This window comes from Crinia signifera, chromosome 19 (genome assembly GCF_055691185.1).
Source record: "Crinia signifera chromosome 19, ASM5569118v1, whole genome shotgun sequence".
In the NCBI taxonomy this organism is placed as follows: domain Eukaryota; kingdom Metazoa; phylum Chordata; class Amphibia; order Anura; family Myobatrachidae; genus Crinia; species Crinia signifera.
The window spans coordinates 105,488,750-105,514,039 of record NC_139226.1 but is presented as its reverse complement, the minus strand read 5'-3'; the positions used below and the strand labels follow the sequence as shown (position 1 = coordinate 105,514,039).

Here is a 25,290-nt window from a genome sequence, read left to right as displayed (position 1 = left end):
ACCATGCGATAGATCCCTGTGAGTGCTGTGTGTGCATTGCACTGAGAAAGGAGGAGAGTAGGGTGGAGGCGCAGTCTGGGAGTTTGGCTACTGTAGCAGGGCATATAAAGTGCAGCTTTTGTGGTCCAAGAAGTGGCGCTGAGAATACTCAGACAGGATAACGTACAGTATAAGTAAGTGCTTATTTCTACTACAGCAATAATGATATATGCTACACACTAGATTTGTACAGATTCTAAACTTTAACCGTACCTCTCAGCTGTCCCGATTTGCACAATTTTTATTTGTTTGGGACTGTCACATGTCCCACCAGCAGCCTGGAGGTGTCCTGTGGTGGTGGTGGTGGAGGAGTTGGGAGTCCTTAGCAGATCAGCAAGGAATAAACACTGTACACAAGCAGGGGGACAGGGGGTATGGCCAGCAGCTCACAGAGCAAAACAGGGGCGTGGCCTTGCAGGAGCATCATCTCATGAAACCACGCCCCTTTCACACAGGCCACACACCCTTGCCAGTGGCAGGAGTCCAGATCACAACATCTTTAAAGGTATGCCTTAATCACTATCATTCACTTATCATCACTTATCAGCACTCTATATAGGAAATTAAGATGGGAGTTCTATTTTAAATGGGCTGTGGCTAGGGGCAACCAATCAGATACTATGTATTATTTTCTAAATCAGGGAGCTTTTTTACCTTTTACCCCAAAATATATTTAGATACGCTTACGTTACCCACTTGATTTGAAAGGAAGGAAATCATATATTATCAATTATTTAAATTCAAAATTTTTTTGAATCTATTCAAAATTTCTTTCAAAGCTTCAACTTCAAAACTTCAGGTTTTGGAGAAATGATGTGGTTTTATTCTGTGCAATTTTTTGTCCCCCTAGACTAGACATGGATATACCTTGACAGGAGCAGGCGGAGTTGGAGGTGGGGCCCAGGTCATCAAGCAGGGAAGGGTGTTATACACAAGGGCCTGACGCACTGCGCTGCATCAGGTGCTTGAACACTACAGTACTGTAACACACACAGCCGGGCAGGGCCGGACTGGGACCAGAAATCGGCCCAGGCATATTGAACACACAGGCCCACCTAAAATAGGCGGGACCCTTGCGCAACAAAGCCACGTGGCGAAAAGGGGGCGTGGTCTCATGGAAACACACAAACACACACGTATACCAGGACACATCCATATAAAAATAGAACACATGTATACACACAGCCACACAGCCACATATGCACATACACCAACATTTGTACACACAGCCACACTCACACATACATGTTTACACATAGCTACACACATGCCTATAGACACACACACACACACTTGTGTACACACACATACATACACACGTGGCTATATAAACACAGCCACATATGCACATACACCCACATTTGTACACACAGCCACACATACATATATATATATATATATATATATATATACATAGTTACACACATGCCTTTATACACACACAAGTGTATACACACATGGCTATATACACACAGCCACATATGTCCATATTAGTCTAAATATGAAAAAAAAGCCCCATATGCACATAAACACAGGAACTGTAACCCTCTCACCAGTGCCGTAAGTTGCCGGGAGGCAAGATAAAAATTGGTACCCCCCCCCAACACACACACACATACATCATCTTATATAACTATATGTATGCATGTATGTATGTTATGGATATTATGTTTAGAATAAAGAGAGTGTGACATTTATGGTCCTGCTAGGAGGAGGAGACAGCCACAGAAGTGATATCAACAGCTTTCAATTAAATTATTCAAACTCAAAGGGGAGGAGAGGTGCCCCCTTGGGAGCAGGAGCCCGGAGGCAGATGACTCCATTGCCTCCCAGAGTTCTGCCTCTGCCTCTCACCTATGAGACCTCGGTCCAGTCAGAAGGACACAGAGGGCTGGGGGAAGTGGAGAGCCGGACGGGCTGCAGGTCTGTCAGGAGGCATGGGCATTGCCTGACACTGCGACAAGCCCCGCCTCCTCCTCACACTGTGTCGGGGATTCCAGAGCAGCACGGCTCTACACTCCCCTCTCCCGCACCGCTCAGTGTCATGATGCAACTATGCAAAGTGGCCACTCGAGCTGGAAAAATTCAGCCCACCTGGCCATCGGCCCTTCTGGCATTTGCCAGAAGTGCCAGATGGCCGGTCTGGCCCTGCAGCCGGGCATATAATCTATATATAGATTCTATATGCAATGAAATGAAATTCCAGGGGATAATGGACGATTACCCCCAGGAATTTCATTTTTACCCCATTTGGGGTATGTTCCCAGTGGAACTATTGTATCGGAAGTATAGTGAGAATCAGGGACACCTCAATACAGTTTAGCAATTATTTATTTACAAAATCATTAACAAACAAGAAATTATACTTATACCACGTTCCTCAAAGGCAGTTACAAGAGATAGCCAGTCCAAACAAGAGAGTCCAAACATAGGGTGTATTTCCAGGGAGCCTCCTCTCACTGTGTAGTCCTGGATCTGTGGTCAGTCACAAGCACCCTGTCCTCAATCTTAGGTCCAATGGAAGCTCAAAATCAGTCTGTAGTGACCCTGTATTTAAACTAAATCCTGGGTGGTTGTCAAGGGATCATATCCACATATACATTAACTTGGAGACCTTGATTAATGAATGCCTATTGACAATCCCATTGTTGTATAGAATTCTAATTTAGGTCAAATAGTCCTTCATGTCTGTGTACTTAGAATTGTGGTGAATCTTGTCAAATGCTTAGTATATTTGAACTTGGACAAGATTCTACAGTGCTTGAGCTCTGTAAACCTGTATATGTTTACATCAAATAACGGTATTGTCTGGCTTCTCCTGTAACACAATGTGGCAGTCTAAATTCTGATTAACACAGTATAGCTACTAGTCTATGTAGGAACAATGGTCCCTACAAAGATACAGATACATTCTTATAACACAGATATAGAGCTATATGACACACAAATACATAGAAGACAAACAGTTTACCCTAGACTAAAAGTCAACACGGTTACAGGGTAATTTACCCCTGTTCCCTGACCACTGTTCTAGATGGGGCTAAATAAATAAGAAGTTGATTCTGATTGGTTGTCCCTATGAACATCCCATGTGAAATAGAACTCCCAGCTTAGTAAATCCCCCCCCCCCCCTGACTTGAGACAGCATAATGCAGCATTATGTATCAAAAAAAAAAAAAAAAAAACAACACCTGGTCTATTTAAAAACAATTAAACTCCATGTTATACACTTTAATCTTACATTTCAATATCTGTGCCACTAATTTTTTTTTAGGAGATACTTGCTCCAAATACGTCAGCTCCTGGTACCAATTCCCATGAAATATAACTTGTGGCAGTGTCAGACTGGGGCATAAAGGGCGCAACGGGGAATGCAGTGATTGGGGCCCTTGTTTGGGGGTGTTGATAGTCTCCAGAAGGGGTGTGGCCAGCTGCCACAGAGGTTTGGCTAACTAAAATAGAGTGCCTGTCTGGACCCCTTGAGAAATATATATATATATATATATATATATATATATATTAAATACTGCTAATGCATGCTTTGCCAGAATAATAATGACAGTGCAATGGACAAAGTGCAGTGGAGGTGGGCCCTGCAGGAAGTGGGGCCCACGTCACCAACTACTAGTGAATCCAAACTTCTTGGAGCCCCCTAAGAAAGGGGGGACCTGGAATAACATATCCCCCCCCCCCCCTAAAAAAATGCTTGTTTTTATTTTTAAAAATAGCGCCACTTAATGTTTTTGAGAGGTAGCGGCTTGCATTGTAGAAATAGTTTCTAAAAACTGTTTATCATGAACAATAGAGCATAGCTAGTGAGGTGACCAATTTGTGAGTTTATTAAAACAATCTGATTTGTGTTAGGTATCCAAAAAGTAAATGAATTGCTAAAGTTTTAAGGTCTTATGTTAAAATGTAAATGTTATTTCGGTTAACTCAGAGGAACATCTTCCAAATGTGTATTGTCTTGGATTTTGCCATGGCCTTTAATGCTGACTCATATTAACATCAAGATGTCAAATCACGTACAGATCCTTTGAACGCATACTCCACATTGGCTTCTGAAAAATGACTTTAGTCCTGAAGCAGTGTTGGAACAGCAAGCGCAGAGTTTCTTCGCTCTGTAGCTGTCAGGTTGTGTTAATGAACTAAAGTATAATATTGACCAGGACACTGGTGATATTTTTGTTACTCATTTTGGTATTTGTGAATAAGCCCAGGAGTCATATTACTAAGCAAATACATGCACAATTCATAAAAAAATCACATGCATTTCTAACATGATCTTTGCACAAGTTATGACTAATTATGGATAACGATGCTGTGCCTTTCTCGGCAAGGTCAGGATGAATTGAGTTTAACAGGGTAGAAGAAACAATGGCCCTTATTCTGGTTCACTCGCAAAGGCAAATTCCTTTTCAAATGGATAAAACCATGTACACTGCAGGGGGGGGCAGATGTAACATGTGCAGAGAGATTTAGGTTTGGGTAAGTCCGGATGTTTCAGCTAGCCATAACATAATTGCATACCGCCCATAGTGTTGCACTGTTGCTACAAACAACACTATGGGGTTTATTTACTAAGATGGGAGTTCTATTGAAGATGGGATGTTGCTACGGACGACCAATCAGATTCTATTTATTATCTTCTGGAAGGTGCTAAATAAATAAGTAGATTTTAATTGGTTGCCCAGAGTAACATCCCATCTTCAATAAAACCCATCTTAGTAAATATAACCCATAGTGTTACTATAAGCAACAGCAGTGCCAGATTAAGCCTTCAGGGGCCCGGGGCACTTTAGACGGGGGGGGGGGGGGGTGGCCTTGCACTATATATATATATATACGTACAAAAGAGCAGCACTCCGTTCAGAAAGATAAATAGTGTATTGAAGTAATCACAGCAACGTTTCAATGCGGGTGTCGCATTGTCATCAGGCTGTGTTTGTCCCTCTGCACATTACTCTGTAGGACTGTAGGGAACCTCACAGTCCCAGTGCTGCCTCTGATTAAAAACCCTCCCATGACTACGCTGCTGCTGCTATCCTCCATGGGCATGAGAAGCATGTAATGAGCTCCACCAAGCAGAGCTCAGCACAAACCTCTCGGCCTCTGCCCTCCTGTGCAAAGTGTTGTGGGACTTAGTCAACTCCCAGTGTCAGTAATGTCAGTATGCCTTGGCACCCCATGCTCAGCTCCATTAATCATTGTCACATTGGCAAATAGGTGAAGCTGCAGCACTACCCCACTCCCATGCACAAAACCTTTAGCTAAATAAAATTTAAATACAGTACATACCAACCACAGGGGGCTCCTAGCTACAGAGGGGCCCAGGGGTACTGACCCCTTTTGCCCCTGCTTTAATCCAGCCCTGAGCAACAATGCAACACTAGTGGGGCGAGCTCCTGAATTGTCGGTGTCTCTGGCTTGGAAATACAACAGGAAGCAGAATGTGGTATAAAAAATGGCATTTTAGCCTGTTAACTATTAACTGGTATCAGCAGGTCAAAGAATCCACAAAACATACACGGATGGGCTATATTTTTATTAATAAAGTACAACAAATATGTACAACATATTTGTGACAACAAAATAATAGGTACAAGAAAACAAAAATTCACACGAGTTTGCATTGTGCAATATAAATACATACAATACATCTGTAACATAATAGCGTAATAAAATAATACAATACTTGGGAATCATAGTACAAAACGTTTGTCATTTATAAATATTTCATTTTATTATTGCACACATGGCACTAGAGTAATGATCAAGTCATTTTAATTGTTTCCCACCCAAATGGTCAATGCTGCATTTTATTTCACATTTTTATACCATAAGATATTTTATTAATTGAAGGAAAACTGTCATCAAAATGTAACGTTTTAGAATTTCAAATGAAAGATAATAGTTAATAGAAAACCACGCCTATCTTTTAATATAATTGATAAAAATATAGTGGAACATGCACAAATACAAGCCAATAAGAATGTGTTATTTTTTTTCCAGTACGACGAACTTAATTGAAAGCAAGCATCTGAATGGTTACTTTCTATGTTTTACAATTATCACAAAATTAAAAAAACAGTAATAGATGTAATCTTGCAACATAATCTTTTCATATTGTTTATTATCACAAATGTAAAAAACATTCCTGTGTAATAAAAGGCTAACGCTGCTCCTAACCTCTTTGGGGGGAGATTCAAGTGTTTTGCACGCCAGCGGCCACTATATGGCGCCACATGGAACAAGTCAAGTATTGCTCCATTTAGGCACACACAGCCGCCGGCACTAACATTACTGTTATTTTGTTCTGCAGTTCCGTGATGCCTGGCTTGGGGAATCGGGAAAATCCAATGTGATCATACCTTTTTCATCTTAATTTTTATTACAATTCATGCAACAAATAACAATCAATTAAAAGTGTAACAGTCACTGCTTCAAAAGTAAAAAAAATATATTGACTTACTGTAATTTATTAATTGATTTTCTATATTGTAGCAGGACCTTATTAAATAATTCCATTACTGTAGATGCCTTCGATTTTTGGAAGTATAAAATGTACATAAATGTGGAATGTACCTGTTTCTACATTGGTGTAGGAGGGAGGCTGCCTCTGGCTGCACCAACCCCCCTCCCCCTAACGTTTCTGGTCCCTGCAGCTGCTGTTTCCTCCCCAGCTGGTCCTCACCGCTGTGCAGTAGCTTTCTTGGTACTGCGCTGGCCCCCAGCTTTCATGGGCTATGGCACAGACTGCACTGGCTTCACTGGCTTCACAGTGGCGTAATATACCTGGAAGGGTTGCGTTCCTGCAGCCCATAGGTAAAAACCGCCACTGCTTACTCTCCAATCTGGATGTTGTGGGGTATGCCATTTGTGTCTTCAAAAACAATTATTCACTGACTAAACCTCGCTATGGGCAGAAGTACAGAAGTAGTTTTGAGGTTCAGGAATAATTTACACAACATATTCCAGATGTTCTTTATGCATGTTCTTTATGTATACAGTGTCAGCCATGTATTCCAGAAAACATTTAAAAATACATCATGTGATACAGATGAGTAAGGTCTTTTTCTTGGGTATATTAAGTCACACTAGAGCAGGCATGTCCAACCTGTGGCCTGTTGTGAAACTACACATTCCAGCATGCCTTGCAATAGTTTTAGCATTCCCTAATAGCAAAACTGTGGTAAGGCATGATGGGACTTGTAGTTTCACAACAGCTGGAGGGCCATAGTTTGGACATGCCAGCATTAGAGGATATTTTTGAACGATATTGTTCTCTATATCGTCCAGCGTGTACACTCAATGGGGCAGATGTATTAAGCCTTAACAAGAGATAAATGCAAGGGTGATACAGAGAGATAAACGTCCAGCCAATCACATCCTATCTGCCATGTTACAGGCTGTGTTTGAAAAAAGTCAGTAAGGAGCTGATTGGCTGGACGCAGGGGCGGATTGGGGACTAAAAGTGGCCCTGGAATATTTCTGGAAGTGGCCTCATGTGGGCGGCAACAAATCAATAATGGGTGGAGCCCATTACAGCACACTCCGTTATACCCAGTACGCATTACAGCACACACCGTTATGCCCAACACATTACAGCACACGCCATAATGCCCAACACATTACAGCACACACCATTATGCCCAGTATATATTATAACACATAAGTGCTGCTTACCTACATGCTTGTTGCCAGGCATTATATGCCCCTTGCAGGGGTTACATGCTGGTTGCCATGAAGGGGGCATTTTATGGTCATTGCCACAGTGGAGGGGGCATTTTATGCTCATTGCCACAGGGGGGTGTGGGGGGGGGGGGCATTTTAAGCTCATTGCCCAAGGGCTAGAAAAGCTGACATGCTGCTCAGCAGAGTAGGTGAACGGGTTGTCAGCACGACAGGGGACTGGATGTGGCTGGAATAGAGGGGCCCAGCCCTGGGCAGCTGGGCCCCACAATTTATGATGGCAGCCCTGCTGGCAGAGACAATAATTTTGCCTATTCAGTGGTGCTGGGCTGCTGGCAGTGCTTTTACTTACAGTTAACTGATGCCACTTTTGCCACACACAGCCACTGGGCTGAGAGTAGTCTTCTGCTGCTGTGAGCGGACTCAGAGCAGAACAGCAGAAGCCATGACTGAGGACTCCAACATAGGCTTCAAGTTCTCCCGTTCTCCTCCTCCCACCCTGCCCCAGCATAGTTTGCACCTCTTGTAATGTGCGCGGTGACGTCACGACGCACATACAATCACAGACTGAGAGTGAGACTGTCTGCATTGTCTGCCTTTTCTTAAGTGCTAGAACAGTTAATAAAGAAGAAAAAAATACAAAATTGTTCACTGATTATTGCCGAATGCTCCAGCTATGCCACTGAAGTGAATGGGAGCCAGTGAGAGCATGTGCCCAAGTCAATATCACTTCAATGGGACCGGTTAGTGATGTGAAGAGATACCAAGGTGCTGTTACCTCTAGCAAAAAACCTTCTGATTTTATCACTATTAACACTTTATGAACCACCAAAAAATGTGCACATCTCAACATAGCTTTTCTTTTATATTCTCTATGTTAATTATAAAGGACTGAGTAATGTCCTTTTTAGGAGAGCATGGTTAATCAAAGGGGACGTGTCCTTCTAATGAAAGGGGTGGTGAAGCAGACTGGGGTGGTGATGCTGACACATATGTTGACAGAGACAGCCACTGACACACAAGTGCTGACACAGACACTAATTTGCAGACAGACTGACACACAGCCATTGACACAGAAGCTGACACTCTGATACCACCACATGGACAGATGCTGACACATAGATACAGTAGAAGGAGGCCAACACACAGAAATACGATGACACAGAAATATGCTGACACAAAAATAGATGTTGACACTGACACACACAAACAGATGGACGCTGACAAACAGGAAGACGCTGAGATGATGCAGTCACACAGAGATACTGGCACGCAGACAGACACTGACACATGGAAGCTGGCAGAGATACTGACAGACAGATGCTGACAGACAATGATGGTGCTGACAAAGATGCTCACTCTCAACACTCTCACAGCACTACATGGACAGATTTTGACACACACATACATGCAGAAAGATACTGATACAGACAGAAGCTGACACACAGATATAGGCTGTAGGTAAGGGATTTGGACCCAAGGCAGGTTACATGGTAATGCCCATGGTGTGTGCTTACTGTATATATGTATACTGGAAAATGACGCATCCTGCCTGTGTGCAATAATAATACCCTGAAGGGCAACACCCCATACACACACACGCACGCACGCACACATCTATATCCAGGGGCTTAACTAGAACTTTATGGCCACCCCCCAGCCTTCGTCACTACAATGCCTCTTAGCGGGAGAGAGAGAAAAGAGAGATCTAGATAGATAGATAGATAGATAGAGTTATCTAGGAATGAGGGAGAGAAAGAGAAACAGATGAGCAAGAGAGGGAGAAGCATTAATGGGGCTTAAGAACAGACAGATGTGAAGGAGAGGGCACAGAGAGAAGACCTGACAGGATGGGTGACAGAGAAAGGGACGGACCGGACAGGATGGGCCGCAGAGAGAGGGACAGACGGGATGGGCCGCAGAGAGAGAGGGACGGACGGGATGGGCAGCAGAGAGAGGGATGGACGGGATGGGCCGCAGAGAGAGGGACAGACGGGATGGGCCGCAGAGAGAGGGACAGATGGGATGGGCCGCAGAGAGAGGGACGGACGGGATGGGCCGCAGAGAGAGGGATGGGAAGAGAGAGAGAGAGAGGGATGAGAAGAGAGAGAGAGATGGGAAGAGAGAGCGGGGGGGATGGGAAGAGAGCGAGAGATAAGAAGAGAGAGAGGGAGGCGAAGAGCGAGAGAGGGGGGATGGGAAGAGAGAGAGAGGGATGGGAAGAGAGAGAGAGGGATGGGATGAGAGCGAGAGAGGGATGGGATGAGAGCGAGAGAGGGATGGGAAGAGAGAGAGGGGGGGTGGGAAGAGAGAGAGAGAGAAAGAGATGGGAAGAGAGAGGGGGGATGGGAATAGAGCGAGAGAGAGAGAGGGATGGGAAGAGAGGGGGGATGGGAAGAGAGGGGGGATGGGAAGAGAGAGGGGGATGGGAAGAGAGAGAGAGAGGGATGGGAAGAGAGAGAGGGATGGGAAGAGAGAGAGAGATGGATGGATGGGGGAGGGGCTATATGGAGAGAGAGAGAGAAGGATAGGATTGGGCATAGATGGATACACAGGCAGGACACTCTAACTAGCGAGGATGTAGATTGAGGATGCAGCAGTTTACACAGTCCCCCTCTCACCTCTTCAGTGACCTCTTCCTCGGCAGCAGAGAGAAGACGTGCAGCACCAGCAGTAGCCCTTCACCACTGGCTCACACACAGCCTCCAAGACCCCATGAGCAGGTTACCTCTGGAAGGGCATAACATCGCAGCGGGGCTACAGAGACGCTGACTGATGAGGAGGTGGGGGCTGCCGCTTAGATTGTTCTGGGCGGAGCGTCTGTTTACCGGGGCGGAGCTTATTTTGACCAGGGTCGGAGCTTCAGGTGACCCCAGGCGGGTGAGGGGGGGGGGGGGGGGGGGGGGCTTGTTAGACAGTGACAGTGCAGAAGTCACTGTACAGAGTGGTGTAAGGGGCGGAGCCTATTGCCGATCAGCGGCCGCCGGCGCCCACGCCGCACACACACAGCGGCGCAGCACTGCCCCCCCTCCTCCTCCTCCTCCTCACAACAACCACACCAAGAATAATGAATAATGCAATGGTGATTGCATAATGTATAAAATAAAAATATGATTCCCGGATCAGCGGCAACACCGCACACAGTGCCCTGCTACTATATGCGCCCCTGCCTCATCCTCTCCGCTGTTCTCCGAGTGACTGAGTCCCGGAGAACAGCGGGCAGGAGGAGGCGGGCCACATACAGTAGTAACTAACAGGGCACTGCGTGCGGCGTTGCCGCCAATCTGGGGACTCACTCATATTTTTTTTTATACATTATGTAAATACAGTGAATGGCATTTTTGATTATTGTTTGGCATGGTCCATCCATGATGTGGAGGCTGGAGGAGGAGGGGCAGGCAGTGCAGCGGCCGGGAGGAGGCGGGGCTACTATCTCTGACAGCAGCCACCCACCAATGACAGACAGAGGAGGCAGGGCCGCACACAGGGACTGGGCGAGGCCTCCTGCCGCTGAGCAGCCCCGGCCTCAGCCCCAGGCTGTCCCTGTGTCAGTAAGTGTGGCTCTGCGCACGCATGCGCAGCTTTCGGCGGCCGCGGCCTCTGTAGTGTCGGCCTCCCGGGAAAATTCCCGGTAGATATAATGGCCAATCCGCCCCTGGCTGGACGTTTATCTCTCTTTGGGCAGTATTCAATGAGAAAAATCCGCCGTGTTTTATGGCGAGTTTGTGCTTGGACGGAGAATTTTGGTCTCAGAAAGCAAACAACCCTATTCAACGTGCACTTCTCGCCGTCTTTCTAAGTGATTTTCGCCGTGTCTCTCCGTGTAGCAATTCTCCATCTTTTCATGGAGAAGTGGAATGTGAAAATTTATTTTGTCTTTAATTTTGGTGTCAAAAAATCATGAATTTTATTCTGTGAAAGGGCATGCTATTTTAATTCATGTGCTTATAGCACATGAATATATATTTAATTAAAAAAAAATATATATATATATTTTTTTATACAGAGCAGCCAGCAGGGGGCCGGGAGCAGAGAGACGCTTATTACATATTCATATATTCACTGCACCCGATCATTACATATGCATGATCGGGAGCAGTGAATATACCCGGTCCCCTGTTGGCTCTCCCAGGGGGCAGCCTGTGCTGCCTGGCTCCCGGGGAGCCCACCTCCCCCCTACATACGTTCTGGGGCAGGCAGGGAGACTTCCATCTCCCTGCCTGCCACCGTCCCACGGCTCCCTGCAGCGGACGCTCGACCGCTGCAGGGGTTAAGATTCGCCGCGAGTGGCAACGAGCCCCTCCGACATTGAATACTGGGAGAGCGAGTGGCAGCCAGCCCTCCGGAACACAGCGAGTGTGCAGCGAATCCTAAACAGGATTCGCTGCACGCGGCGATATTTTACATTGAATACTGCCCTATATCTCCCTTGCATTTATCTCTTGTTAAGGCTTAATACATCTTCCACAATATCAGTAATGATGAGCACTTCCGTGCCTTGTTAATGATGATTGATGTCTATTGAACATACAGGTCAAATTGGCCATATAGCCAAACAACATGCATGTTAAGCAAGACCTTCAGCCGATATTGTTCGGTGTGTACGCACAATATCGGCCGATGGTTAACTATATCAACCACGGCTAGAGCGCATGGGGCTTTAGACAGTGCCTCTGGAAGATCACTCCTATCAGCTGTGACAGTGATAAGATACTTTAAAATTGTTGTGATAATTGAATGGTTTGGATAGAACAGGTGTAAGTCATCCTTGTTGACCATCCTACATTATCTATATAATAAAATCAACTGCTGATAAAAAAAATATTATTTTTAAATTTTAATAGGATGACAGTTTACATGAACTTGGACCCCCCCAACAATGACTCACTCGGGGATATTTATAGAAGGTGAGAGGCCCCACCTATAAAGTGTTGGGGTGGAGAAGCGAGAGAGAAGGGGGGTAGAGAAAGATGGCAATCAGGGGGAGAGAATATACTAAAGTATATAAGCATTATTAAAGTATGTACTGATGAGTAGATTTCTGGTATGTAATTGTATGGTATTCACCACCTTTCATAAACTATACAAAATCTAATGCAATGCTACTGGTTATACATTATATAGGGCACACAGAGGCCTCTCGGAAGGAATGGTATTGCTAGCATGTGATCAGGGCTGTTTCAGCATTCAGACATTGACAAGAGTTTGAAGAATCTAATAACACATTCATCAATTTATAATGTTCTAGTAGTTATTAACCATACCCCCCAACTGTCCCGTGGTGGTGGGGGAGTTGGATGGGAGCACTGTCACTGCTGCTCTGCACAGCAAAGCAGCATATGATGTGAATGGAATAGATGGCATGGCATCTATTCATTGAGCAAGTTACGCCTGGGGGTTGCCCAGCTCCTCAAAGAATGCCAGGTCCTTCCCCACATTGATGCAAATGGAGGTTTGCTATGAGGCCACACCTCTTCACAAAATGCCCCGCCTCTTCCCTCTTTTCCGGTAGCAGGATGCTGCATTTATTGTGAGGTACAGTATGCCCATAAGTGATAGGAGCACATTTTGCATAAGTACTAAAAGAAAGGAATTTACTTTCAAACAATCATTCCTGAATGAAACATTCCACAGTACAGTAAATACAGAAGGTAGGTACTATAGTGCACTAATATTTTAAGTTAACCTGATGGCAAAAGGGTCTAGATGACTTATTCATTATTAAATTATGCACATGTTACATCTGCCCCACCTGCAGTGAACATGGTTTTGCCCATTTTGAGAACAAATTTGTACTGCGATCAGATCTGAATAAGGGCCTAAGCCTTGAAAAGTGATAAAGTTTATCAGGATAAAGTACCAGCTAATCAGCGCCTACTGCATACCTCCCAACTGTCCCACTTTTCACGGGAATGTCCTGGTTTTTGGGACTTTCCAGCGTCCCGCCCAGTTGGAAGTCCCCACTGTCATTGGCGCATGCGCACAGCATCTATATCTGCAGCCAGAGGGGTTGGAGGCCTGGCTAGCAGCTCACAGAGCCACTGGTCAGGCCCCCACAGCGGCAACAACGGGGGCATGGTCTTGCAGTAGCATTGCAAGTATAGGCTACGCCCACTTGCTGCTAGGCCATGCCCCCAAAATTTTCGCCTTGTGCAATATCCCTATTTCCAACCCTCCAATGTTCGGAGGTATGCTACTGATATTGTATGGGCAGTGCTTTAAAAAGTGACAGGAGCTGATTGGATGTCACTTTATCTCTCTCCACGTTATCACTTTTTAAAGCTTAGTACATCTAGCCCAGTGTATTTATGCTCTACACTATCTATCAGGTAAAGGGGGGTTGTTCTAACATCCACACCCTATCTCCGCCCATCGCATTCATAATTATTGCATATGCACTAACATATGCGATAATTATGGCAAAGGACAGCTCTTGCGTTAAGAGCTGTCCTTTGCGGTGAGAGCCCGATGGCTCTCCCCTCCCTCCCCTCCCTTACCCGGCGCTGTTGCTGCTGCACCAGGCTCTCCTTCTCCCTGCACCCGGAAGAGGATCAGTGCAGGGAGGAGGTCACAGGTCCGGGCAGCACAGCTCTGTGCTGCCTGGACACAGATGAGGAGGGGGTCGGTGCGGGGCGGCGGTAGGTCGGTGCAGGGCAGCGTAGGGTTGCGGTAGAAGCCCATAGGCTTCTATGGGGCATCGCCAGATTTTTCTGGCGATGACCCATACCCCGGTAACCCGGCGGGGGATGCTTAGTGCATACCAAAATGTGGTAAAAACCCTGATAACGGGGTTTTTACCACATTTCAAGCTTAGAGAATCTCCCCCAATGACATTTCAGTGGGTGGTTTTACAGTATTTGGATGTTGCTATGGGCAAAGCTTTTTGGCCCAATATTTAATCTCTCCATATATCCTGCTCTATGGCAATACTGTGGACAAAATGTAATAGGAATAAGGCATTGCAAAATCCAAGTGACAGGCCTTAACTATAAACTTTATTTTAAATATTTATCCACCTTCTGATAACATTAATTTAGTGGTTTGCAACATTTGCTAAATACACTGCTCCTTCTTCAAAGATTTCTCTGTGTCTTTTATCTTCAAAAAGTGCTAAGTTTAAATTGCTTTTGGATCCAGTACAATGTTCTTCTCGGAATAGTTATATGGAATGTAGAGATCTCATCTGAACCTGGGTCATATCCTAAAGGCCCCATAAAGATTTCCCTTGAACCACCCGGCAGCTTACCAGGCGGCAGGATCACATACGATATATGGAATGTGGTGCTTTTACTGACAATGTCAATATGGTCAAAAGTTCGACATTGGCAATGGTCAACACAGAATATGGTCAAGACACCCCAAAAACTCATGTCCAACTTTCCATGTGTTGACCCTTTTTATTTTGACCTTTTGCTTGTGCCGACATTGTGCATGTCAACCTTTGGTGGTCAACCTAGACCCTGACAGTGTTTTCCAAGCTGGAAAGTTTTTTAAAGGTTCCCATTATTAGTGTTCATTCTAGCACCCGCCATCTTTGAAAACCCATGCAGTTCCTCTTCCCTGCCTGGGGTGTCGCTGTCTGCTATAGTGCTTCTAGCGCAGTGTGGTCTGTATATCAGCACTGATATGCAAACCAGACCTGTGCTAGAAACACCACAGCAGACAGCGACACCCCAGGCAGGGAACAGGAACTGCATGGGTTTTCAAAGATGACGGGTGCTAGAATGAACACTACCATTATGCTGGGAGTAGTCTTTCTTCCCAGAAAAATATAAATAAGCGTAAACCAATGGTACACAGCAGCGGTTCCTTGAGTATACTACCAGCTCTGGGGTGTTATAGAACAACACAATTATGTCTCATACAGGAACTGTAGATGCACATGGTTGCAACTATATAGTGTCCAAAACACCAGCGTATTATGCCGGGGAGTGCACTGTACTTCTTACTCATCCTCCTCATCCTCATCCTTGCTTGGGGCACATCTGTGGAAACAATGCACAGTGGTAGCCAGGAAGAAGCTTGAAAAAATGGCAGCGATGGATACAGCGACTCCGGAAAAGATAATGATGAGAAAGTCTGTCAATGACAAACTGAATTTGCATTCGCTAAAACTAATGTCTGAGAGTTCGTGTAAGAAAATTTTTCGGTCCTCTAAGACGCACTGAATTTCCTCCACACCTGTAAGAAGGGAACAAATGCAGGAACAGGTCAGATTTACATATATCGTCCGCAGATACATTATATACAGTACAAAATCAAAGAAAACATGGGGATCAGCACACATGTCTAGTATAAGTATAATGACGTGCCACACGTACATCAGGGTTGCCTACTTTTAAAGTCTCCTCTCCGGGAGAAGTCAGGAGAGTAGACTGTACTTTGGGGGGGAATTAAAGCTACCGTGAGGGAGATGCTGGGGTGTGTGTGTGTGTTTTGGGTGCCGGTACCTGGGAGGGTTGCCCACCTTTCCGGGGGGCCGGGAAAGGGACCCGATTTCCGAGGGGGCCGGCAGCGGACCAGATTTTCGGGAGCCTCTCGGCCATTCCGTGACATACATGGCTCTCGGCCTGAATCATGGTATACAGTCCATGGACTTGTGCCTTTCATGTGTTGATTTCCAGTGGTGGCTCGGAGAGGGCTGAAACACAGTTAAAAATTCGGTACTTGTTTCTTAGCACGGCCACACCGATTTGTATCGGGGTGATCGTGTCGAAAAAATAACGTCGGTCGCATCGCATGCGACCAAATCGCATGCGATGCGATCGACCCGATTTTTACATTGAATCAAATGTGAATAGGGCCCCTGGGACCCTATTTTACATTGGATTCAATGTAAAGTATTCCCCAGACCCCCAATTTTACCCCCTCAATGGCACCCCACGATTGACGCCAACCTGAAGTGTGGCGAGCGCAGCGAGCCCGCGAGGGGCGGCGGTGCGCGTCCTCCGACCTTTTCATACCCCTACTATCCACGTCGGCGTGGAGTTGAGAATATAAAGTGTGGCGAGCGCAGCGAGCCACCGAGCCCGAAGCGTGGCGAGGGGACGCGTATAACTTCACAGGTATATGCGTCCGCTCGCCACGCTTCAGGCTCGGTGGCTCGCTGCGCTCTCCACACTTTGTATTCTCAACTCCACGCCGACGTGGATAGTAGGGGTATGAAAAGGTCGGAGGACGCGCACCGCCGCCCCTCGCGGGCTTGCTGCGCTCGCCACGCTTCGGGGCCATATACAATGTGAAATGGGTCATATTGGCCCATTTCACATTGTTTCCTATGTAAAATGGACTTAATCAAGTCCATCTCATCTTGTGCCATTATAATGGCACAAGACCGACGCGATGCTCCCGATTTCAATGTTAAAAATATTTTAACATTGAAGCCTATGGCAAAATCGCGTCCATCGTGTCTGACGCGTCGGGGGCCATGTTAATGCACGCGACCGACGCGATGCCCCCGATTTTGCCTTTGCCGGCAAAATGGACCTGATTTCAAAGTAAATCGGGTCCATCGTGTACCTTAACTTTAAGGTACACGATGGACGCGATTGTGGCCGTGCTAGTTAACAAGTACCAAAAATTCAAATAGGGGAGAAACACCAACAGCCATTGATTCAGTTTGAAGAGGCAGTTGGTGGCAGTGGGTGTGGCTTCCTTATTTGACATTTAAACTGTGCTATATCCCCTCCTCTGGGGCCTGCCCTGACGGTCCCTTGCATCTTTAGAATCTACAGTACAGGATCCATTATATGTTATGTATTCCTAATAAATCCTATACCCTTTTAGAAAGTGTTCAGATGTAAATACAGGTTATATGCAAAACATAACACGCTACACGTTATTAAGTCTTAGTTACGTTTAATACAAGTAGCCAAACTCTGTTGCTGACTAGAACCTGAACCAAGAGATTGTGTGACATTGTGCTGATTACACTGTGCTTCATGATCATTTAATGACTATTTATAAATTTAGGTAGGGAAACGTGAGAAAAGTGTAATTCACCTGACCTGGGGTTAGATTTGGCTGTTCTCCTGTGACACGTACTTCTAGAATTCAGTGCTGGCTCAGCAGTGTTTTCTTCAATGCATGTTTTATATATTTCTGTGGAGAAACTCATTTATTTCCATGTACATAGAACATCTCTTCCATTCGCCTGGGAGAAGTGGAAGAGAATATTCAGTGCACTGGATACACACAAACCAGGGGGGGTAACTTACTAAGAATTGCCTGTGTCCCTTATTGCCCCAAATCGTCATAACAAACCATACTTTTACTAAATAGCGTTATCAAGTATACGTTTGTCTTTCGATAGGTGGTCTGGGGAATGTGACAGTTAGTAATGACTACAGCTGTGCACCAGCTAGGTGGTCTGGGGAATGTGACAGTTAGTAATGACTACAGCTGTGCACCAGCTAGATGGTCTGGGGAATGTGACAGTTAGTAATGGCTACAGCTGTGCACCAGCTAGGTGATCCAGGGAATGTGACAGTTAGTAATGAATACAGCTGTGCACCAGCTAGGTGATCAGGGAAATGTGACAGTAATGAATACAGCTGTGCACCAGCTAGGTGATCTGGGAAATGTGACAGTGAGTAATGACTACAGCTGTGCACCAGCTAGGTGATCTGGGAAATGTGACAGTTAGTAATGACTACAGCTGTGCACCAGCTAGGTGATCTGGGAAATGTGACAGTTAGTAATGACTACAGCTGTGCACCAGCTAGGTGATATGGAAAACGTGGACCGTTGGTAGATCTCGAGGACCGGTTTGGCCACCTATGGGTATTTAGTTGCATTGTGCTTTGTGTTGGGGAAGTTGTATGCAGAATTCTCAGTAGAATGCATCACAAGACAAACTCCAACATAAATGGATTCACACCACCATGACATTAAGTTGTTGCGATTGAGGTGGAACATTTGTATGATCTCATTATAAGACACTGCATTGAGTTTCAACCACCCACAGAAGAACATAGGCCTACATAGAACCTGCTGGTTCCTCTGTTTTGTTGCTTGTGCCTGGACCCTTTTAATCGGCTGGTGCAGGCTACATGAAATCATTACCTTCATCCAGGGTACTTCATAGATCATTGCATTGATTTAGTGCATTGAAGTAACGATGTTGGTGTGATTTGGAGCAATTTGATAAAAATGAATATAAATAAATTAGCGATTTCCAATGATACCAATGATATTTGGCCAATTTTTACGCCGATGGTGAAATGCCATGATTTAGAGTACAAAGTTGTATTTGACATGCAACTTCTTTGCAAATTAATCTTTAGAAAATTGGCTCAATTGAGTCATTTTCAAAAACAACGCAAATCAACCTAATCGACCATTAGTAAATTACAACCCCTTGTTGCGTGGCTTATGTGAGAGAAAGGATCACACCTGGTCTGCAGAACATTCCCCCCATACTTGTAATTCTTTATACTTCCCTTACTTCTACCTTATTGTTTTATAGTCACGGTATATCATCACGGAGCCTTGCTTATACACAATACCACCGTTTCCCAAATTCGGTCGTCAGGACCCAACACGGTTCATGTTTTCCAGTTCTAGAGTGGATATTTAAAATGTGACAGTTGGTGATACACAGTGCTCCTGCCGGTGACCTTGAGAACGTGACCCGCAGGAACATTGGTCATTGGCCTTACAGGGAAGATTCCCGGTAGGCTGGCGCACCTGTGAGGCCACCTATCAGCCAGTCATCCAGACTGATTTTCTATAATGGTGCTGTATAGAATTCTATTCAGCTCTGTTGAGTAGGATTAAGCAATGTCATCTTGAGTTTAGACACTACACAACACCACATCCAGTATTGTTGACTAATGAGCCTGCCTGGGTGATTCGCATACCTCCTATATAATCCCATGCAGCTCATAGCAATGTCACTATAATATATGTTGCTATCAATGTATACTTGCACATGGGTGTGTTGGCCAACATTTTGTATATGAAAACAGGAAGAGGGGTCCATAGTGAAAGAGGGTCCAGTGGAAAGCGGGAAATCACATAGAAACTACATTGCTCCACCTGCCAGACTGACTCACAACTTGTAACTATTGCCATCCAACCCCCCCCCCCAACAACCAAGGCATGCCTTGCCCACTGAAACATTGATATAATAAAGTCAGTTAGTCCAAAACAATAATCTCCAGAGTATACAAGGTCTGCTGAGGTGATATTAAACAGCTGGACAATACACTGAAAAATATGTACTGCTCTGATTTTGGGGATACTATAATAGGGAGGTCAGTGTAGGAGACAGATGGCATCCAGTCATAAACAGTGGTGGGTTCAGAAGTGAGGCTTCTGCATAGTAGAACCACACCAAGTGCCAGTGAGTCCCCACTGGCAATGATTGGCAGCATTGGGGTGGCAGTGGGTGTGGGCTCCACTGCATGAATTTTGGATTTAGCTGCAGCCCCACATCTGGACCTTCCAATGATCATAAATGGTAACAAGTGATAATTGAGTCAGGTGTCAGACAAACATAAGCAGTAATTAGCAGAAGGTTGAAAAGGGTCAGTAATTAGCAGGATAATATACACAAAGCAGATGATGCCAAATATGTAATAATGCTATAACATGCAATGAGTGCCGCTGATAGTTTATAATCCCCCATGAACAATCCCATTATATTGGTGCAGCCATCACAGCACTAATGTATTAATGCACAGCACCTGCTCACCCCTGGAAATTAGTGATGCTATTAAGGGAACCAGTAAACAATCTAACTGACCTGGGATTCTATAACTTAGAATGTCTGTGACTTTATCCCGGAGACTGGCACTAACTCTGACAAACCGCTACTAATCTCCAGGGCGTGATTAAAGGTTCCAGGTGCCCTAGGCTAACACACATGTAGCTCCCCTTGTAATGCTGCTAAACACACGTGTACTCAGGGACTCACCAGTCATACTGCCCACGTGCTTGTAAAGAAGGTTATACAACTGGCATGTACTGTAGGATCTAATGCTTGTGGCGTGGGAAGGAGACTTTGCGGTTAGGCTCCCCAGCTGGCGCTGTAGTACATTGTACATAAAGTATGTTTATGGTTAATGGTTCCATCAGTAAGTTACATTGGCACAGCCATCTGGCAGTCACCTTAAGAACATTACCCCCCCCCCCCACAGTACATTGGGACAGGTGATAGCTAACAAGCATGGCATAAATTAGGCCTTCTCTCTGATGCAGATCACTTTCCATGGCTCCCTTCTCAGTGTAAATGGAAGAATGCCTTCCATTTATTTAGTATTTTACATTATATACCACATTGCAACGATATACCTTACGTGGCTTTGGTGCCATTACAATGCACTGGAGCAGAGAACTGCAATGGGTTTACTATTAGTACTATCTAATTTGAGGTGCATCTATTACCTGCAAGCAATGGAAGCCAGTTCATCTTTCTGGTCCAATGCTACCCCTGCCTGACTCCCAAAGCCATTTGATCTGTTCTTAAAAGACAAGGGTGGAGACATATCTAAGCAAGGGACTGAACTATTTTATATGTACAGTACATTGCAGAAGTTGTATTAACTGGTGAAGCCCAGGCCTTTGTTGGACCCAGAGTTCCCTGGTGAAGCACAGGCCTTTGTTGGACCCAGAGTTCCCCGGTGAAGCCCAGGCCTTTGTTGGACCCAGAGTTCCCTGGTGAAGCCCAGGCCTTTGTTGGACCCAGAGTTCCCTGGTGAATTCCAGGCCTTTCTTGGACCCAGAGCTCCCTGGTGAATCCAAGGCCTTTGTTGGACCCAGAGCTCCCTGGTGAAGCCCAGGCCTTTGTTGGACCCAGAGTCTTTTGTGAGACTCACCAAACCAAAATGAATACTTAGAATGCCAAACTCCTCCTTGACGCCTGACACCTGTAATCTCAATAGAGTATCAGAAACTTTGGTATATAGCTGTTTACCATAATGTCAAGAATCACAATAAATAATAACGTTCATGCTTCAATCTACAAAAGTCAATAAACATATAAAGTAGAGATGCGCGGGCTCGGATTCCCCAGATCCGAGCCCGCACGGACGTCATCAATCCGGGCCCGGATACGAGCAGTGCTCAGCGCTTCCCGCCTGACTCAAATCCGGGCGCACGGACAAAACGTCATCGCCCGGCGTCGGATTCTCGCGAGATCACGGAACCCTTAAATTCCGCAACCTCGCGTCGCCATCTTCACTCCAATCTCGGAGAAGGGTAGGGAAGGGTGTGCTGCTGCTGTGTGTGGTCTCTGCTGGGGCCCGTGCTGCTGTGTACTGTGTCTCTGCTCAGTGATCAAGACATCACCATTGCAAGGATGACTGGTGCTGTGTTCTGTCTCTCCTTTGTGCTGGGGCCTGCCTCTGCTCCTGTATAGTCAGTCACAGTGTGATAGTCCACTGGTGCTGCTAGTGCCACTGCCTGCCCCGCACTGCCTAGTGTCTGTTGCAGTCTGCTCTCTGCTGTTGCCACTGGCCTAGTGCCTACCAGTACCTATTGCAGTATATAATTCCAGTGTGCTGTTGCCCCTGGCTACCAGTACCTATCACAGTATATAATTCCAGTTTGCTGTTGCCACTGGCAGTGGCTACCAGTATTTTATTTATTGCAGTATATAATTCTAGTCTGCTGTTGCCACTGGCTACCAGTATTTAACGCAGTATATAATTCCAGTCTGCTGTTGCCGCTGGCTACCAGTATTATTTATCACAGTATATAAAAATCCAGTCTGCTGTTTCCACTGGCTACCAGTATTTATCGCAGTATATAATTCCAGTCTGTTGCCACTGGCTACCAGTATTTATTGCAGTATATAATTCCAATCTGCTGTTTCCACTGGCTACCAGTACTATCAGTCCAGGGGTGCCCACATGTGTGCTGTATCTATCCAGGGGTGCCCACATGTGTGCTGTATTTGTCCAGGGGTGCCCCCATGTGTCCTGTATCAGTCCTGGGGTGCCCGCATGTGTGCCGTATAATTCCAGGGGTGCCCCATGTGTCCCATATCAGACCAGGGGAGCTGCCCTTTTTTTTAATGAAAATAAAATTAAGGTGTTTTTTTTTTTTTTTACTGCAAGGGCTGTTAAATGCGCTGTAGTCCAGGGGTGAGCCAAGAGTGCTGTATAATTCATGGGGTGTTGCTAAGTAAGGTGTGCTGCTCTTTTTTATAATTAAAAGAATACACATTTTTATTTTTACTGCAGGAATTTGTCTGCCGTATAATTCCATGCCTGCCGCCATGTGTGCCATAACAGTCCAGGGGTGCCGCCATGTGTGCTGTATAATTCCATGTGTGCTGTATCAGGTCAGGGGTGCCACCATCTGTGCCGTATAATTCCTGGGGTAAGCCAAGTCTGCCGTATAATTCATGGGGTGCTGCCAAGTGTGCTGTATTAGTCCAGGGGTGATGCTAAGCATGCCATATCAGTCCAGGGGTGATGCTAGGTGTGCCGTATCAGACTAGGGGGGATGCTAAGTGTGCCATATCAGTCCAGGGGTGATGCTAAATGTGCCGTATCAGTCCAGGGGTGATGCTACCTGTGCCATATCAGTCCAGGGGTGATGCTAGGTGTGCCGTATCAGACTAGGGGGGATGCTAAGTGTGACAATTTACAGAGGTGGATCTTCACAGCGCTTTTCTCAGGAAAGACGGTTCTAATCCAGGTGTTCACCAACACACGGGACAGAAGAGAAAAAGATTTTCCAGTTAGCACATAAACTGAAAATTCTGATTCAGACGGGTAAAAGTACCACCGCCACTCACCTAGATTGACTAGGAGATGTTCACATCAAGGTATCTTTAAATGCCCATACACCAAGCCAATGGAAAGACACTCACCGAGGGAACAGTCCCTATGTTCATCACAAAGGTTTCTTTATTCAGCAGACTTCAAACGACTGGTCCACAGGTAAAATTCACATTTATTAAAAAATTCCGCAAACAGCTTAGGGCCCCACACTTCCACTGCTGTATATCTGTCCTCTCACCCGGAATAAGAGGTGGCAGCGACACAGTTCAACCCAACGATGGCATAAGGGTTAGGTGGAAATGCAAGGGTCCAGGTTAAAAAGTCCTTTAAACACCAACGCGTTTCGAACATGAATGTTCTTCCTCAGGGTGCAATACAAAATAAAATGGCTCCTGGACGGGTATATATGCTACACACAAACATGATAGTTCTAAAACATGGCAGAGATCAATGCTCTAACCAGCATATACAATATACATAAAAAGCTAAAAATACACACAAATTCATCTTTTTTTAACAATCATAAAAACGACATTCATAATCCGTTATTTAATATATAAAAATGGGAAACATCAGTGGTATATAAACACATCAAATCCGCTCCTGGGTTTACTGATAATTGGCTGGCGTCCGTCTTCCAGAGACTGTACACTCTCACTTCCGGAGTGCAGACGCCATATCCGTTGGGTGGAACGCACTATGCGGGTCACCGCCCGACATGCCGCTTCCTGTCAGATCGCGGCGCTTAGTCCTTTGGAACGCAAGCTGCTGGCTTGTTTCCAGGAAATGGAGTTTATGAATGCGTTCCACTGCGGATCTTTGCGGACTTAGGTATTGAAAGTCTCTGCCATCGTAACGTGGATAGTCTCCCCCATAGTAAAACAAAGGAGATAAGAAATGGGTCAGTCACTATATAAACAATAAAACAAATATATATTTCTATATACCATTTCATCCCTATAAAGAATAGCGGGTATACAGACAGATTTTTTACAGAGAACTCATTACGTACAGACACATCATATCAGAAAACATTTCAATTCAAAATCAATTCAAATCAGATTTTGAATTGAAATGTTTTCTGATATGATGTGTCTGTACGTAATGAGTTCTCTGTAAAAAATCTGTCTGTATACCCGCTATTCTTTATAGGGATGAAATGGTATATAGAAATATATATTTGTTTTATTGTTTATATAGTGACTGACCCATTTCTTATCTCCTTTGTTTTACTATGGGGGAGACTATCCACGTTACGATGGCAGAGACTTTCAATACCTAAGTCCGCAAAGATCCGCAGTGGAACGCATTCATAAACTCCATTTCCTGGAAACAAGCCAGCAGCTTGCGTTCCAAAGGACTAAGCGCCGCGATCTGACAGGAAGTGGCATGTCGGGCGGTGACCCGCATAGTGCGTTCCACCCAACGGATATGGCATCTGCACTCCGGAAGTGAGAGTGTACAGTCTCTGGAAGACGGACGCCAGCCAATTATCAGTAAACCCAGGAGCGGATTTGATGTGTTTATATACCACTGATGTTTCCCATTTTTATCCTGCAATTTTTATATATTAAATAACGGATTATGAATGTCGTTTTTATGATTGTTAAAAAAAGATGAATTTGTGTGTATTTTTAGCTTTTTATGTATATTGTATATGCTGGTTAGAGCATTGATCTCTGCCATGTTTTAGAACTATCATGTTTGTGTGTAGCATATATACCCGTCCAGGAGCCATTTTATTTTGTATTGCACCCTGAGGAAGAACATTCATGTTCGAAACGCGTTGGTGTTTAAAGGACTTTTTAACCTGGACCCTTGCATT

The 25,290-nt window shown here is 45.1% G+C and overlaps 1 protein-coding gene across 1 annotated transcript in view; it reads right to left on the bottom strand.

Annotated features, from left to right (window-relative positions):
- Positions 1-15,369: 15,369 nt before the first annotated feature.
- Positions 15,370-25,290, bottom strand: part of LRRC38 (leucine rich repeat containing 38) — a 56,080-nt gene continuing 46,159 nt past the window's right edge. Inside the window, exon 2 of the mRNA XM_083163084.1 lies at positions 15,370-15,912. Within this exon, the coding sequence (XP_083019210.1) occupies positions 15,677-15,912 (236 nt within the window). The 3' untranslated portion in view covers positions 15,370-15,676. The remainder of the gene's footprint in view (positions 15,913-25,290) is intronic.